Source organism: Magallana gigas, chromosome 10 (assembly GCF_963853765.1).
Source record: "Magallana gigas chromosome 10, xbMagGiga1.1, whole genome shotgun sequence".
NCBI classification, from domain to species: domain Eukaryota; kingdom Metazoa; phylum Mollusca; class Bivalvia; order Ostreida; family Ostreidae; genus Magallana; species Magallana gigas.
In genome coordinates, this window is record NC_088862.1 from 17,802,524 (window position 1) to 17,815,087 (window position 12,564).

At 33.3% G+C, this 12,564-nt stretch overlaps 1 protein-coding gene and 1 long non-coding RNA gene across 4 annotated transcripts; one reads left to right on the forward strand and one right to left on the reverse strand.

The window, feature by feature from the left end:
* The first annotated feature begins 281 nt into the window (after nt 1-281).
* Nucleotides 282-2,567, forward strand: LOC136272358 (uncharacterized). Its single transcript, XR_010710345.1, has 2 exons — nt 282-450; nt 844-2,567. It is a non-coding gene; the product is annotated as an uncharacterized lncRNA (long non-coding RNA).
* A 1,631-nt stretch (nt 2,568-4,198) lies between these two features.
* On the reverse strand, nt 4,199-8,845 carry LOC105327149 (uncharacterized). 3 transcript variants are annotated; one of them, XM_034452982.2, is made up of 4 exons: nt 8,715-8,845; nt 7,333-7,419; nt 6,393-6,572; nt 4,199-5,725 (listed from the first exon to the last, which is right to left on the reverse strand). In XM_034452982.2, exons 2-4 carry the CDS (start codon nt 7,414-7,416, stop codon nt 4,499-4,501), a joined length of 1,491 nt encoding a protein of 496 aa, XP_034308873.2. In that variant the 5' UTR covers nt 7,417-7,419; nt 8,715-8,845; the 3' UTR covers nt 4,199-4,498. The 3 variants fall into 3 exon arrangements, with proteins under 3 accessions (XP_034308873.2, XP_065930295.1, XP_034308872.2); XM_066074223.1 differs by lacking the exon at nt 8,715-8,845 and adding an exon at nt 7,916-8,053; XM_034452981.2 differs by lacking the exon at nt 8,715-8,845 and adding an exon at nt 7,524-7,576.
* Between the last annotated feature and the right edge of the window lie 3,719 nt (nt 8,846-12,564).

The window sequence follows — 12,564 nt, forward strand, 5'->3', positions numbered from 1 at the left end:
TAAAACTGAGTAAGTACATGATATATAATTTGACATATAAATTCAATATTTGCTTTATTTGTTAACTTATATTATTATACTTACATCCGGTATCAAAATAAGATAAACAGCAGTTTCACAAAATTAGATATAGCACAAAATTTAAATATATTCTAGTTTTGTTAATTCATTTCCTTATTAACGAGGATCTATATAAGTATAAATATATGTTATGGACAGTTGATACAGGCGGGTAGATATCAGATTTACCCATTTATCAATTTATCTCCTTGACATTTATTTCAACCAATCATACGATAGCAACAGTAATGAACTGGACCGCAGTAAAGGAAATACAACAAGATTACAACCAGGAAGAATAATTTAGCGATAGTACGAAATGGTTTGGATTTAGGAGAGTTTTTGCTCAATGTCATTGTTGAACTCATAAATTCTGCAGTGACCTGATTTGTAAGTATTATTTACAGGTTTTTTTCTATTTTGTTAATAAACACGTGTGTTAACCAAAATGTGATATTTGCATTTAGTCTGACTAACAACTCGAACATAAATATACAATTAATGCACTATTTACTCGTTACATATTAATCATAGAATACAAATATACAATTTAACTCTTTATTGTCCCACTATATATATAGGAAATATCTTTAAAATTAATCTAAATTTCTGTATATTTTTGGTCATCTATCTTATTTCTTGTTTAATATGCAACCTACTATTGACTAGGTTTAAATACTGGACTGATTCCAAATCTGATCAATTATATTTTATTTAATAATTATGTATACCTTATAAGAGGAGCTGTGTATTTTTAAATTACTGAACTTTTTTTCTTTTTAGAACCCTTATTGCTTCTATGGATCCTCAATACAGTGCCCAGGAGGTGTTAAGGTGTCATCTTTGTGAGATACCTATTCCTCTATACAACTGTGAAAACTGTGACATTAACCTCTGTAAAACTTGTGCTGGAGAACATCTCTTGGATGAAACTAAAGAACACAGAGTGTTGCCAATCAAACAGAGATCTACTCCAAATTATCCTAAATGTTCACAGCATGCCACAAAAATATGTGAACTCCACTGTGATCAATGCGACATTCCTATTTGTGTACATTGTGTCTCATCCGGTGATCACCTAGGACATAGAGCTGTTGGTATATTAAAAAACTTTGAAAGGGTGAAAGAAAAGTTGAGAAATGATTTACAAGAATTAGATGAATTGATATATCCTAAATATCAAGAGATTGCATCTAGTATTTCGCTCCAGAAAGCTGCATTGGGTGAAAACACTCAAAAGTTGTCAGCAGAAATTAGCAAAAGGGGAGAAGAATGGCACAGAGAAGTAGAAAATATTATAATGAAACTAAAATCTGATGTTGATCAAATAGAATCCGAACAACTGACTCGATTAAATAAGGAAAAAGATAAAATCAAACGCACTATTTTTGAACTCGCACAGAGCATTCTCGATCTAAGGAAATTACTGAACTCCAATGATGTTTGCCTTATATCCGAGTACAAATCTGAAAATGATCAATTCAAACAATTTCCTCCTAAACTCAAAGTTTCTTTACAAAAATTATGTTTTCAGAGGATAAACACAAACGAACTCCTTCAGCAGTTTGTTTTTCTTTCACACGTCACAACAGATAACTACATATCGGGATCTTCGAGACAGAAGTCCTATTATTCCGACCGACCAACAATGGATGTTCCCCAAATCCTCACAGCTATAGACACAGGATATCCATCTCTATCCAGTGTGGCTTGCCTTAATGATGAGGCGATTTGGACTCATGGCAAGAGCAAGATTATGAAACTCTACAACCTTCAAGGAAAGCTACTGAAATCAATCCAAACTAAGTCGTCGGTGAATGTATCATCGGGCATAGCAGTGACAAAGAGTGGATATCTGTTTTATACTGATGATGTAAATAGAACTGTGAATGTATTCACCTATAAACAGATGGTTGAAGTTATCAGACTTGTAGGTTGGACACCACGAAATGTCTGTGTTTCCTCCTCTGATAGCCTCTTGGTTATCATGAACAGTGACGATTATCAAACAAGAGTTGTGCGTTACTATGGATCTAAAGAGGGACAAATCATCCAGCTTAATCAACAAGGTTATCCTCTCTACTCATCTGGTAACCTAAAATACATAAGTGAGAATAGAAACCTGGATATTTGTGTGGCTGATTGGGAGGCTGGTTCAGTAGTAGTGGTCGATCAGGCAGGGAAACTCCAGTTTACTTACACAGGTCTTTCTTCAACTGCCAAGAAATTAAATTATTTTCACCCAGTTGGCATCACAACAGACAGCCAGGGTCGAATCCTTACAATAGCCAACTGCTGTATCCACATCATAGATGAAGAGGGAATGTTCCTGCGTCTCATTGACAACTGCGACTTATGCAATCCATACGATTTGTGTGTGGACAGCAAAGACAATCTTTTTGTAGCTGAGAATAGAACTGGTAAAGTGAAGAAAATACAGTATTTTGTGTAAGCAAATTGATTGTTTATTATTAACGTTCAGGGAGCTACAGTAAATTGCTGATGGTGTCTTTAGTTAATATTTTCCGCGGTACGGAGATTAGCGGAAAATAATTGTCTTGTTGATTCGAGTAAAAAATTGTATCCAATGAAATACACGTGGTGACGAGTGTTTGATTGGTGTTTGATTAGCACGAGAAATCAGTTCTAGCCCGTCTTCTGCCAAAGACGCATCAAATTTTCATAAATAATTTTTTTTATTTTTTATTATACTATAATTTAGAAGCTTAGATTTTTCATATTTTTGTTGCAAAGTCCCTGCACTACCCTGGAGACGGCGCGCGTTTGCGACTTTGACATGGTTTGGGACACAGGTTTCCAGAGATTTTTTCTATTTAATAGTTTTTTATTTCTGTTTTTTTCTGGCCGGTCACGTCGTCGATGAAAGGTTCAAATATTTGTTTAAAAAGGATGAGGCAGTGACTTTTTACATTATATGTACATGATCCATTTTTGTATTGTTCAGCTTAAAATAAACTTCCGGCTCCCCCGTATGCATTCTGGGCTAGTCGGCAAATACATATTTGCTTGTCATTTTTGTAAGAATAGATAAGACTGGTAATAATTATCAAGTGACAATAACTGCATAAAATTCAATTTTTATTCAACTTCTCTTTCTGATTAACTTTTCGATAGTCATAATTATCATTATCATACATGAACGTTCCCAATGACGCACATCTTCGCTAGCCAAGAGTCCGATTACTTTTGTTCTTCGTCTTTTCTCTCTTATGTTAGTATGGTGACACATTTCAACCTTACCTATTGTAACCTGCAATGTGGGTTCAAACCACTGATAAGAATTTTTCTTAAACGTTTCCTACGTCTTGTGTGATTGTAATAAAAATGTCTAATGTAAATAGTACTCATCAAATTGAATATTAAGTGAATACAACAATTTTTTCTAACCGAAAGCATAATTTTCCTCTAGCTATCCCTTGACTCAGCACTAGGTCTGAAACCACCGTTTCAGACCTAGTCCAAACCCTCTATTCTGTGCCTACTGGCTTCCAGACAATGTGTCTATAGTATTATGTCTTAAATGATCCATCTGCAGAATTTTGAAACGTATCCACGCCGTATTCCACCATACTTCTCCGCTGTCCACCAGCAGACTAACAAAGATGCGTTGAAGAGCTTTTTATCTATGCCCTTCCTTAATTTTGTTTATTAATCATGTTGGGGTCACCAATAGGTTTGAAACAATGTGCAGCACTCATGTAATATCTTATGATTGAGAATATTTGAATGACCCTTATAGCCTGATTGACGTAATCAAATGAAATTTTCATTACACTGTATGCACGTGCAATATTAACGTCATCATGCAGGATAGATGTCTACATCCAAAATATTTATGTTGGCATGCAAGTAACAAATATCTGAGAGCATCAGATACATGTATTATTATTTTAAAATTCATTTATTGCCAGTATCTGACATCAAATATGCGAGATGCAACATCATTATGTTGACACGCCACTTATTTACAAGTATGTCGACAAAAGACTAAAATATTTAGCATACAAGTTAATTATATTAACATGGAAGATATTTAAGATAATATGCGAGATAATCACGTTTGCACATCAACACAGGAGAAAATTACGGTATGTTCACAAGCGACTTTTTTATGTTAAATAACATTCAACATACATGGTAACTGTATACAGTGCAGCATGCTGACTTTAGTAAGTCAAAGGTTAACATAACTATCTTGCATGTATAATGTCACATTTTGGCAGCTTTACCATTATCGATGAATTCAAATTTTAAGCTTAATGAACTTTTAAAAATTAGCAACCTTACACTTGCTGAGAAATATACAAATTTAAAATATAATTCAATCTTTATTCATCTTTCAATTTCAACATGATCATTTATAACAAAGAATACCATTAAGTATATTACTTAATTAATTGTATATCTCTGCTGACCTTCATTGCCGATTAAGATTGACTGTACTTAAAGATCCTAAAGAACTTAAACAAGTACTATGTCTATAAAGTCCAAAAGACTTCAAATAATGTTGTGCTTGTCTTCCAACAGCCTTGTCACTTTTGGGATCAGTGAAATCCCACACTTTGTCTTTGTTCAAAGGGATCAACACTGACTGAAAGACTAGGGGAACCTGGTTCAACTTGTCACTTGGTAAGTACTTTAGCTGACTCTCCACAGTATCAGGACTAACTACACAGTAGCTGCTGACCCACTCCCTCCACTTGGGAGATATTGGCTGTCCTTTGTCCAACTCGGATTTTATACTATACGCCCAGAAGAAGTCATAGTTGAAGTAATTGAAAGGCCATTTCCTGATGCCACCAGCACGATTATACACAGTTTCCAGATTTGGATCAAAGCAATGAAATAAACAACACAGCATTAACTTAAGTCTCTCCATCTGAGAATGCATGGCTCTTTCTTGTTGGAATTCATAAACATAGTAATTGCGCCTCAATTTCTTCATGCAGTATGTTTTTCCGCCTGCCATATAATTACCTACATTTCTTAAAGTTCCATCTGACAGAAGTTTAAAAGACCATCTACATTTCATTTTTCCCATAATTTTTTTTTCAGGCCAAAACTGATATTTGATAGATAGAGCATACAAACATATGAGATTTAGTATGGTGAAAATATAAATTAGTCTTATCCCACGTGCCAAGAGGAGAAACAAGCTGATTACACATGCATGGTGCATTATCCTTGTGTTTTGATAGTGTATGAACCATGTACAAATATGACGAAAAAATAGGAACTTTTTCTCGTCTGTTGAAAGGTTGTGTTCAAAATTCAAAATTTCAGAATGTCTATTGCCTGCATTTTCTTCTGAAACACAGGTAGCACTTCCTTCTGTTGATAAAAGTTTATGAGAAGAATTCACAAAGGAGGCATCGGTTCTGCATGCACAAAGTCCTGAAGATGATGTACGAGTACTTTCGACACGACTGGACCTGGGATACGGTGGAGAGGCTGTGCCCGAGGGAGAACTCGATGTGATATAATCAGGAACGCCTACGGCTAACACCCTCCTAGTAGACAGGCCATTCGTGGTCTGCGTCAGATGGTTCACTACAATATCATGACCTTTGCAAGGATAAACCTCAAGTTCAAGCGATGGGTAATACATAGTGAAGAGTTCGGTTTCTTGCAGATCATCAACTACCTGAAAGAGAAGAGACACAAATATCTGAAACACATTTGCTTTGTTTGTTGCATTAACCTCATATTTTATATTTATATATATATATTTTTTTAACACTCCAATTAAATTAAAAATAACACCCCTTAATGCATGTGGACACATTACATACACTAAACTGTAACTCAAGAGTTTTTGCCAGTGTTACTTTTGACCAATGGCATATAGTGAAACACAACTTCCTACTTTTCATACATATTAAGTAAATAACCCCAGTTGATCAATACATTATTTAAAATTCTGAATATTTAAAATCTCCGTAAGAGAAATAACCTTGTTGATATTTCACACTTAAAATTCTAATTGAGATGGTCCCAATATCAATGTAGCTGATTGACCTTGGACTTTGTAAACCAACTTTTATTTGCATGCATGGTAAGAAACCTTAGCAATGAAGATTCGCAAGAGCCTTATCGCCGCTCATATTTCCGCTAATATTTCTAGACCCAAACCAGCCTTCAAATGCCCCTCGTATTTTATTTTCCAGATAATTTACATCTCATTTATGAAAATCAGTCTCGGCAAAGCAGTAATTCTTGAAAAAAGTCATTGCAAATAAAAATTGGTTTTGAGTACCGTAATCAATTTCATCAGCAAGATAAAATTCCTTTGTAAAACCAAAACAACTTACTCCTTGTAAGAGTGTTCTTGTATCTGCATCAACAGAATGCTTCTGATCTTCATTCTCATAACCATATTTCTTCTTTAGTTTGTCCAGGCAGTAATCTATAGGCGTGAAGTAATATGATACAAACAATGTCATGGGAATCACACTAGATGGCAAAACTAGATACAGAGCTGTAATGGGTTTCTGCAAAATAGAGAAATAACAGTGTTAAATAAGAGAATATCATCTGTCTGTAAAGTTTTTTCTTCTGCAACTTAATCTGAAGGCCCCCCAAAGATATACTCTCTCTTTATAATTCATACAGTGTACATTGCAACTTTATACCCATTTTTCAAATACCCTTATATGAAATTTTGTGTTCACACATTTAAATGAATTTCTGCTGAAGAAAAGAGTTTGCTATATACAACAAAACTTTATTGTATTGACGACTTATTTTGTTGTTAAATATGATTTATTAACAATGAGAATTTCCACAGAATATAATGTTTGCTTCTGCTGTGGTTACTGTAGTTTGACGTAGTTTCATTAAAGATAAATTTATTGACATTAATTTTCCTGGATTTTGCAAAATTCAGTTCTCAGGATATGTAACTTTGTGGACTCATATATTCTGGTAAACAAGCATGTTTGATGTAACTTTTTATGCCATTTTCCTTCAATTAATTTATTGTTAGTAGCACATTATTTCATGTACCTGTATTTCAATAAGTGTTATTTTTAATCACTCAGTTTCCTTGACAAGTGAGATTTTGGAGCTAGATGTTGTTGCATGATATGTAATTATGCATACAAGTTGTGTCTGATCATTCTTTGTATATGCATACAAGTTGTGTGCTAATCATCGATTGCAACTTGGCTGATTTTGGACAGTGAATTTGACCAGAGGTTAAAGCACCTACAGATGTATAATCAGGTACATATGTGGCTAACCTGACATTACCTCATTCTCCTGTGTCAACCTCTGTGTAGCCCTACTCAAGAACCTGGTGATCCTTCCATTCACCTTCCTCCAAAACCATCTCATCTTCTGCAAAGAGATTCATCACATTGTTGTCACTAACATGATTCAAAGATTTGTGTATTTTTTTTTCCAGAAAATCAAAAAGAAGCCATGGAAAAAGGAACCCATACTATTCCATTATTCATGGTAAACCCAAAAACTTTGCTGGTGACATTGTCAAGATTTGCCTTAAAAGATACAGAATATAATGCTTTTTTGTTCATGTATTTTTGTTTTTTATTTTAATGAAATAGATTCTGTACAGTTGAATTACCATTATTAACATTAATGCGGATTAATTTTCATTTTTTGCACTTTAGATTTAAATAGTTTATATATGTGTGTTTCGCATCATTTATTCTAAAATTCAGTTTTATGACTAGAAACCATCATTTTTAAATAAATTGGTAAGTCTGGGTGCACTTTAATATCTCATTTGTTTCACGGGGCCAACTATAGTCTGTCCCAAGATATTTTTGCTGCATATTTCCTTAAATTATTCAATATTTATAAATACATGTACCTCTTGGTTCAGACGATGTTCATTCAATAGTATGAAAAAATCCCAAGATTTCCCCTTTGAAACGCCCCCTCTAGCTTGTCGGGTATCAATACACGGCTAAAAATAAAGAGTCTATGGGGTTTTTCCACTGCCAAGGAGATGAAGACGCCCGGATGATAACGTTGAAAAATTGCGCGAGGTGTTCTGAGTACTTCCGAATGGAGAAAAGATGTCAACATTCCCTATTATAAATCTCCGTAGGAAATCTGTTTTCATTCCTGTGAATTTTTACGAGGGAAAAATGATAATGTGTGAATGAAGTCTTGGGAATTTTCTCTTTCATCGATTTTAATTGCACTTCTGTTACAGGCATGTGCATTTTTTTAATTAAAAATCGTTCAAATATGCAGCATAAATATCTTGGGACAGACTACAGTTTATTTTGGTTTCAACTGTGAGTCAAGGTGATTCTCTACATATTGGACCATGGCAGGATAGTGTATTATGAAGTAGATGGGTTGGAAGAATTGATTTTGGAATGGAAATATGATGAACAGCTGAAAACAAGTCATATCTACAAAAATAAAAAGATGTATACATCATGTAGTTAGTAGAAGTGACAATAATCAGTTAGTTTTCAACACTATGGATTTCTGTCGCACCCCTGACTGCAATACACTTCTGTTGCGTAAGCATAGACATACATGTTTTGTACTGAATTCGAATTGCCTCGGTATTTTACTCATCAAGCACACAGTAGAATTTCATTACATCGTCAATTGCTGACAGGAGACAAATATTGGACCTAGTTTTTACTTACAATTCACAATTATCAGTGCATTTCTATATGTCATTCTTCCCTAGTAACTCTGTAGATTCCAAATTATCTCTTGCAAGGTAACGGTAACCGTAACGGATAGAATGGTGCACATGGCGGCTATCGGAAACCCCGATCCCGATTGGTATGCATTACATAAGTTACATAGTAGATCTACGCTATTTTTCTCTGAGGAAATAACCACTATAGGCAGTCAGTAAATCTATTTAACCATTAAAAAATAACTTGGGGGGTGGGATAATCTATACTTTCAAATATTAATACTGCATTCAAAAACTTAAAGTAAAATCACATTTATGAGTATATTGTTTTGATAATGAAAAGTTTTGAACTACATTCATCTGGTTGCTTTGGTGGGGTTAATTTTGGATAGCCGTAAAATTGCAGCATCAAATTTTCTTACCATATTTGTAATTAGAACTTGCTAAAAATGAATAGCTCAAATAAGATCATGCCTATTGTCTGCCCCTTGTGACACGCAAAAATTACTCTGAGTTTGAAAAAAAATTTAAGTGCGTTTTAAGGATGACGTTTACTCAGAATGAGAAAAAATTCCACTGATGATAATGAAAAATCAACTTTTGTGTGTTATAGACCTTTTATTGTAGTGTTATTTTTCATTTTCAAAAAAGTAGGTCAATGACCTACTTTTTGAGTTAATGGCCATTGTATATTTTTAGAAAATTAAAGGAAAATCCCTTAAAATTTTACACTATGATTGAGATTTTTTTAATTGTGAAAATAATACAAATTGCTAAACACTTTTGAAAATGAAATACAATTTATGAATGGCATTGACACTAAATACATACAAAGCATTAAGTTTTCCTTCACAATTTTTATAAATATTCCACTCCGAATTTCCTCTATCACTTTTCAAATTTCTACCCATTTTTGATCCAATTTTTCAAAAAATTGAATGATGATAATACAAAAACATTTATAGTATTAAACTACTTAAATTGATCTTATTTTGTTGGCATATAATTTATGATCAAAATTTTGAGATATGGTGTCTTTTCTCGTTTTTAAGCATATTTCAATATTTTTTAAATTCATGCCATACGGTTATTATAATGAATTAATGAGATAAAACTACCAGAAAATATGCAAAATTATATAGACTAAAATATAAAATCTTAACTTCCAATATTAGAGTACTTCCAAAATGTTTTAGACGAAAACAAAATCTGCAAATTTTAGTCCGAATTTCCTCTTTTTGGCTAAAAGTCTATTTTTGTTTTGGCATAATTCCACAATATAGTAGAAATATCGAATGTTATGTCAATAATAATTCATTTCACAGATACTTTTTGTGTTTAGAACAAATTTAACTCATGACAGTGAACTTTATAACAATCCGAATTCGAGAACTCAAACCTTGAGTAAACAACACCCTGATGAGAATTTTTTTCTCAAAGTGCGTTAAATCTGGGACCAAATTAACACACTTTGAAAAGAATTTTCAAAGTGCGTTATGAACAGCTGATGAAGGTACACTGTGAAAAAAAAAATATAAATCACGAATTCTGGAATTTATTTCCTAATTTGTTGTTAGTATGATGATTTGTTAACACTAATGAATCTAATTAATAATTCTAATTTGAGCACGGGAATTGGAGTTGAGGTGGAGATTAACCAAAGATGCAGGTCAAATACCAATACAACTTTAAATTGATTACAAGAAAAGGGTCCTTTAGGTCCCCCCCCCTTTTTCTTTCCCAAAACATATATGATATTCAGCAACTTGGAGTAAATCGGAAAAAGAAATACGCTTTGTTGTAAATTAAGTACAGTGATATTGAAAAAAAAAATGAGCTGATCAAACAATAATTTCTCCAATGGTACATGCATGTTAAAGAATCTATATATAGGTGTTTCAACATAAAATCAAATTCTAATCAAATAAATCACTTCATTTAAAAAAAAAAAATTACATGTACATTGACAAACATTAAATCATTATAAACTTAAAAATAAGCATTAGGGTGTAGGGTTTTTTTTTTCTCTCGCACTGATCCTCTAAAAGATCATATTGTTTTTGATAACCACAACTAACGTATCCTTTTTAGACGGTGGCTGTTCAACAGCCTCCGTATATTGTGATTGTCTTGCCTGTGACGTCAAATAATGAGGATTCCTTAAGCACCATCTAGCGGTGGTCGAAATAATGAATAATTATGAGATTCAATGAATAAACATGGTGTGCTTCTTTGTCTCTGTCGTATATCGTTCGCATATTATCAATTAATTTCCCTCGGAGACGTATCTTTCTTTACAGCTGCCCCCAACCCCCCTCCCCGCAAGTGATTTGGGAAGTCGGTGTATTTAATATATATAATATATATAATTAAAACTGGTACCATACTACTGAACTTGAGTTCTCTGCAAATTCAAAATAAATAGCAAAATTAAGTTCATGTGTTTATTGTGTCCATAGTCTTAACGAGAGAGAGAGAGAGAGAGAGAGAGAGAGAGAGAGAGAGAGAGAGAGAGAGAGAGAGAGATATTTCTGTTGAGAAAAAAGAAGTATACGAATTAAACTTCACAAACACAGTATATCAATCTTTAAATTAAACATCACAACAAACAGTGTATAATACTTCATTGTTAAGTATGCTTCCTTTCTCTTTACTTGAAATCAAACATCACAAACAGTGTAGAATACATGTACTTCATTGTTAGACATACTTTTTTTCTCTTTGCTAGAAATCAAAACATCACAAAGAGTGTAGAACACTTTATTTATTGTTAGGCATAATTCAGTTCCCCTCACTTGAAATGAAAACTTAGAACGAAACTTTTTTCCCTTATCTTGGAAGGAACACGTGGTGCACCTCGCGCATTGATTTGATTATCAGGGGTAACACGTGGACTTTGACTGAAACTGCGTGCTGGATTCAATCACAATGTACTACATTCTTTTGTGGATACTAATTTTAAGAATATATAATATTAGTATATTTCAAATGAATGTACGTAAAATTACGCCTAAAACGCTCTCTCTCTCTCTCTCTCTCTCTCTCTCTCTCTCTCTCTCTCTCTCTCTCTTTCTCTCTCTCATAACGATCATAATAAGAGAATATCTGGATCGACGACACTCATTAATCAAGAAACCCCTTCTGCAAGATAGAAAAGGAGGGGGGGGGGGCGGGGTGTTGTACAGTTAGACAAAGTAGTTGGCAATTTAGAGGTTATCTTTTGTCTTGAACAGGTGTGGAAACCTCTAGGATATGCCGTTTTCTACCTTTGGTTTGCAAATCACTATACACAGGAAATAATATCAACTTAAACTAAATATACACAAGAAAAGAAATGTGTACATAAATAGTTTGCATTGTATTTTTTGAGTTCGAGTTGTATGTATTTAATAACATGTACAGTTTCCCATGTGGTTTTGTGATGCAAAATAATTTCCTCCTTCCTTTTTTGTAAAGATTAAACACATTTATGTAGTAATATTTTAACAAGCTTATAAGGTTAAGATAAGAGAACAACACAAATTATTTTAATATTATCTACCTAACTCTGATTTCACATCATGTTTGTTTATAAGCACAATCAATTGAAGCCAGTTGAAATATGTTATACATTGTCTTCATTATCAATTTATGAAAATCATTTTAAATGTCAAACTACGTAAACTTATGAGAAGAGAAAAGAAATTCTTATCAAGAAACTGTTTTTCAAGTTAGCTGAGAATGCACTGGGTTCTTTTTTAAGTATATCCCATTAAGCTAAAATAAGTTAAAACGACCATTTATTGTATATAAAATTAACTTAATACCATTAACTTTCTTACTACATTTATCAAATATCTACGTACTGCATG

Coding starts and splice junctions, on each gene's coding strand:
- LOC105327149 (XM_034452981.2), bottom strand. Junction 6,573..7,332: donor GGTTGACACAGGAGAATGAG/GTAATGTCAGGT, acceptor TCTATTTTGCAG/AAACCCATTACAGCTCTGTA. Junction 5,726..6,392: donor CAAGAACACTCTTACAAGGA/GTAAGTTGTTTT, acceptor CTTCTCTTTCAG/GTAGTTGATGATCTGCAAGA.